Here is a 5,943-nt window from a genome sequence, read left to right as displayed (position 1 = left end):
AATAATAATATAATACTGTATATATTTAATACACTGATTTTTTTCATCCACATCTTTGCTCAGCTGCTAGGTTTTCAGTGCTCTCTACGGAATATCACTTTGAAACTGTAAAAGTCTTCAGTAATGTACATTCAACAACTTGCAGCTGTACATAAAATTGACATTGTATTTAGGCTGACTTAAAGCCTGTTCAAGTGGACTTTGAGGCTGAGTAACTTTTTTTTCCCCTTCTTATCCCAGATTAATTTATTGGCTGTGAAGAGCCACGGACACTTCGTGCCCTGATGGGGGACTCGGGATCCAGACGATCGACTCTAGTATCTCGGTTGCCAATATTCAGGAGAAGTGTTAGCCGGAGACACGACTCTCTTCCCTCCTCGCCTTCTTCTGCTAATGCCATTGGTGCCCACACATCCTCCCCATCCAGCACTAACTCCAGCTCAGGGAGCACAGGGAAGCGCCGGAGCATCTTCCGCACTCCTTCCATTAGCTTCCATAACAAGAAAGGGAGTGATCAGAAGCCTGACTCTGCTAGTCAAAATGTTAACGTCTCAAATGGTGCCCAGTCCTCTCTCAGCACTTTTGAAAAACTGAGCTTAGAGGAGCACATTAAAAGCAGAGGAAGGCATTCAGTTGGCTTTGGCAGCTCACGCAGTAAGAAGATAACAAGGTCTTTGACAGACGATTTTGAAAAGGGAAAGGAGCCCTCGGCTAATAAGAATGTCTTTATAAATTGCATAAGCTCTGGGAAGAATGAGGGTGATGATTCAGGCTTTGCAGAGGAGCAGAGCCGATACTCTGTCAAACATTCCACGCGGAAACTTCTCCCGAAATCTTTTTCATCGCACTACAAATTTTCTAAACCAGTACCAGAGAGTCAGTCAGTTTCCTCTGTGCAACAGTCCAGGTGTTTGCTAGAGATTAAATCGTATGTAGAAAGTGAACCTGTAATCACCAAGTCCTCTCCTCCATGTTCAGCCGAGACAACAGAGTGCATGGGAAGCTCCTTACAGTCCCCACTGCTCTCAGCTGACCTTACAGCTGCCCAGACCCCCTCTGACTTTGTTGCTCTGACAGAGGATTCTGTTTCGGAGGTTGATGCTCTGGCCAGCAGCGGGACCGGGGTGCTGCTTACAGAGGATTTTGGCCACAATGTCTCTACCTCTCAGATCTTTAATCCTGCTGCGGCTCCTGCAGGGGAAACGGATATTGTACAAAGTACTTGCCATTTTACTGGTGTATCTCCTGTGAGTCATGCAAGCTCATGTAGTGTTGACTCTAATACTTTATTCAAAACCTCAGATGCTAATCAAACAAGAGTATTGTTGCAAGCCAATGAACTACATATCAACGATGCCAGGCACATAGGAGAAATTAACTCTGCAAACACACATTTAGAAAACTTTGCATTACAGTGTAGAGAAGAACCAGTGATACCCTCTTCAAAGGCACTGGGGTTGAGTGGGGACAGAGATGAAAGCTCACCGTCCAAGCACACAGGCGAGACAATTCCTGTAATGGAGTCTCAGACTGTTCCATGTTCTGAACCTCAGTCCTTTAAACCACTACAGGGTTATGAAACAAACCATTCTAAAGGTATGTCCTGTGGTCTTTTCACTGTTGGGCTTGGTGTTCTTTGTTTTTGTCCTCAGTTCGTCTGTAAGAATTGTTTGGTCATAAAAGTGTTTTTGCAGAGTTGCAAGTGCTAGTTAGGAAGTTCAAAAGTTGTGAATTGTGTCCTCCCAAAATTGTAGGATTAAAGTCTACGATTTTTGAGTTCATGTTTTACAGTTTGCAAACACCTATCAGTGCTGTTTGTATCTATGCTTTCCCGTGGTAGAAAATGAATTAAGAAAGAGAATATTGATCCTTGCCTCTTGATGAAGGCTGAAGCTGGGATATTTTTGAGGCATGTCTGTTTTGGACTCGAGCCAAAGTGTTGCATTGTTTGAGATAAAACATCCCCAGAAAAATAATCCTTCTTTTAGTCCAGTTCTGATAACTAGTATAGTTTATCTTATATCGATCTGGGTTTTGAAATTTCCTGATTCTTGCTTGCTCTATCCAACTGATGATATGGAATAGCTCGGAGTGGGTATTTCTGTGACAGAGTATGAAAGATCCTATTTCTTCTTCCATCTGAAATAACATTGTGCAAGTTGTCATTACGAAATCGATGAAACAGAGTTAATTACCATCTAAATTTCACACTGGATCTTTAGTTTCTTCATAAACATTTGGAAATATTAACAAGATTAAGTGGAAAGGCTGTGCCTAGAAATCCCATTTTAGCGAGATGCAGATGAATAAAGGCACCAGGACCTTGAGTGAAGGACACCTGTCAGAAGACATTTATCTCTGACAGTTTGTTTTCTCAAGCTAGCCTAAAGACTGATGCTTCCTTGCATAACCCTGAGGTTTTATCTGGTGGGTCAAAATTTGTGAGACTTAACATGTCTGCATCTATAGTATTTGTATTAGAAGATGATTGAGAGTAAACTTATATGAATTCATACCCATCTTTTTGCTTGGACATTTATAATCTTCATGTCTTTACATAGGTATGTAGATTATAAGCAATCAAAAGGAATCTTGTTTTTTGAATCATTTGTCACTGCAAGGCTTGGTTGGATATCTTGTACATAAATAGCAATATAAAGTATAATTAATCCACTACATTAGCTTTCACCAGAAGGGACGTCTCTCCCTCAGACCTTAGTCAATTGGGAGAAAAAACATTTCCATTTATGTATGTTACTGGTCCTGAGTACTCGGTTGGTCTTCCTTGCAACATTGGCTCATCCTGTAAATGAGCTCATCCTTTAGAATCTGTTATTTGCGTGTACTGCAGAACAGCAAGTGAGCAGCTCAGAGTGATGTTTAGAAATACACAGTGCATTTGAAACTCATTCATCAGCAGTTGTATATTTAATCTGCATTTCTGGAAGGCAGCTAACTGGAGTTGAAACTGTGACAGAGGGATTTTTGTAAATGGGATTAATGTTCACAGAAACACTAGAGCCAACACTGCACTATATAAAAATCATGATTAATTGTTAGGGTTCTATAGGGCTGTTCAAAATGCAATTTCTTTTTCACTTGTGTGGTGAAGAATGTATTTAAAATTAGAAATTGTCCAAGCAAAGGAACCATTGGAAAAAGATATACAATACTGCCATATGAAATTATACAAATATAGAAAAAACTTACATGGCATTCAGTAACATATGGTTATAAATAGTTATATCTGTTACAAACAAACTGGTTTGAATATTTAGTCTTGCTAAAATAGTATTTAAAACCAGATGTGAATGCAAAATATTTCCATGCATTTTCTCTGGTAATAGATATTTTCTCTTCCATAGCTGGTCTCACAGCTGATATCATTATAAATAGCATCATGAATGTGACATTAATGTATAAGCAGGTTTAATGTGCCATATATTTCTTAGTATAGAAATAATTTATGTAATACCTTTTTGTATTTTTGTGACACAGATTTTTTAAAAAGCTTTACAGAAAATGTCAGTTCTCTTGCAAAAGACAAAAGAAAATAAGATGTTCTGTGTTGCATTTATTATGCTATTAGGCTTTTCGCTTTCCCCATCTCTAAATCTGCCCTAACACCTCAAAATGTAATTTTTCTCCTCTTTTCTAATGTGTTACTGTTTAACTGGAGTTATGCTATGACTTGACCCTAAAAACCTGAACTTGCCTTGGAACGTAGGGTAAGGCAGGTTGGGTTTTGGCACCAGTAAACCAGTGATTGTTTCTCTGGTGGGTTTTACTGAAGAGTGGTATGGAAGTATCCTAGAACAAGGGGAGAAAGGAAAGGATGGAGCAGAGAAGATCCTTCTGGATTCTGCGAGGAGCCGTGGACTGGGCTTCAGTGCACTGAGTGTGCTGGTCACTGGAGGATAAACAGCAAACTGGTGGCCCAGGTGATGCTTTTATCTAGGTAAATCAGGATCTGCTTTCTATAGAACATCTCTTACACAATTGCATTTCAATGTAAACATTTCAAGGAAATCAGTGTTCTCATTAAGAAAATAGCTGTAGAGAGTACCTCCCTCTAATAATTGCTGGTTGCTTCTCTGTTTGTAGTTGATCTTGCCAATAGCTTCAGTCCATACCGAGAAGGCAGATTTGTTGAGAAGCGACTGAGATCCTCTTCAGAAGGTACTGCTGGAGGCAGTCGGCTGATCATAAAACCGAAGGCTGGAAATACAGAAGAGCTTAACAGCCTACGGAAGCAGAGAGCAAGCTCATCCTCTTCAAAAATGAACAGCATGGTAAGTTTTATTCCCATATGTGTACGTTTTTGTTTTTCTATGGTGGGAGTAACTGTGATGAGAAGCAGCAACTTTAAAAGCAGTGGATGGTAATAAAGGTGCATATGTGGGGCATGACATACACTGTCTCAGGCTCCCAAAATGTGATCCAGGCTCAACTATAGATATTGAAAGCATTTCTTCCTAGGGTGTGACATTGTGAAAGGTTTGCATACTTTGTGAAGAGATTCTTTTCTTATTTATTTGTCATACTTTGCTTATTTGCCTGACAGAAAAATAGTGGGAGAGGGAACTGCAGCAAAATTCAGTATCACTATTTTTGAGGATAAATACAGTGGGCTACTCTCTAGAAACATTATGTTACCATGTTAGTTATTTCATGGACTTGTGTGGTATGAGTGAGATGAGAAGTTGGATAGAGAGGAAATTGTCTGTAAGGAGGCTCACTTGAAAGGTTGGAGTGGTCCCTTTTGAATCTGGTGACAAGTTTGAATGCTTTCACTCTGGACAGAAGGTAAGGAGGAGAGGAAAGGATCTTCTCTAAGAACCGTTGAGGGTCCTAAGGACTGGCAAAGCTAAGAGAGATCAGATAACTGCAGAAGATGACTTTTGAAACCCCTTCTAGTGAAACACTAATAAAATTGTTGACTGACAAGTTTGTGCTTTCCTATAGTCAGTGAGAGCAAACATTTTAACATCAATGTAATTTATACTTACACGTGTGCTCTCCAATGAGAGAGATAGAAAGGGTTCTAAGATTGGACATCTACAGCAATGGCATCCACTCTTTAGCTTATGGGAATCACTAAAACAAGCTTTATGGCCAGTATTAGTTTGAAATATTTTATTCAACATGCTAGCTGGAAAAATGAGGATTCATTTTGTATTCTTACCTGAAAATGACTTTCCACAGAAAGCAAAAAGCTCTTATCCTTACCTAGAGTTGCTGAACAGATGTGTAAATAAAGGGGCTTTTCCTTTTCCAGGTGTACTTAATAGACATTATGTCACAATGATGCAGGACCAAACACATCCCTCAGAGACTCTGAAGTGAACACAACTGCCTTTTTGAGGAGGGGATTTTTGCAGTTTTTCAGGGATGTGAAACTGATTGGTGCAAGCTAATGTTAGATTTCCAGTTATATACTCTTCAAGTGTAGTTTTACAGGCTAATACTAAAACTCAACAACTCATACCATAACTTAGACAACTTTTATGACTGTGTGTTACTTTGTCTGTAATTAAATGTAACATCATCTCTCACCCAAGAAGCTAATGAAGGCTTAAATTCTCTTCCTCTGTGAGATTTGCCAATACTATTTCCTGGTTGGTCATTTAAAATTGTTCCCCAGAGAAAGATGTGATTTAGTGTGAAATGCCCACATGGAAACTGTGGCAAGAAATTGGAGTTTGAGGGTTTCTCAAGAGGATGTGAAATTTATCTTTGGTCTGGGCAGATCTTGCCCCTGTGTCTGAGTGTATTACCTAAATGTTCCTTTGTGCCTGGGCTCACAAATGCTGCTGTGGATGGCAGGAGAAAATCACATCAGTACCAAGCAAATTCTTACTATGTATGGCCAATGCACAACAGAATTTCCAGTGTACCAGTGTCCTGCAGCAATGGTCACTAAAAACACTCAAAAGAAATGGA

The 5,943-nt window shown here is 39.5% G+C and overlaps 1 protein-coding gene across 1 annotated transcript; it reads left to right on the top strand.

Annotated features, from left to right (window-relative positions):
• Window positions 1-284: 284 nt before the first annotated feature.
• On the top strand, window positions 285-4,292 carry CCSER1 (coiled-coil serine-rich protein 1; the record flags this gene model as incomplete). Its single annotated transcript, XM_010013323.1, has 2 exons — window positions 285-1,596; window positions 4,105-4,292. Coding segments are annotated over exons 1-2 (1,500 nt in total), but the record flags the coding sequence as incomplete, so codon positions are not given.
• Window positions 4,293-5,943: the final 1,651 nt, after the last annotated feature.

This window comes from Nestor notabilis, unplaced genomic scaffold, assembly GCF_000696875.1.
Source record: "Nestor notabilis isolate BGI_N333 unplaced genomic scaffold, ASM69687v1 scaffold9134, whole genome shotgun sequence".
NCBI classification, from domain to species: Eukaryota; Metazoa; Chordata; class Aves; order Psittaciformes; family Psittacidae; genus Nestor; species Nestor notabilis.
The sequence above is the reverse complement of the archived record's forward strand: the minus strand, read 5'-3'. Positions and strand labels throughout refer to the sequence as shown.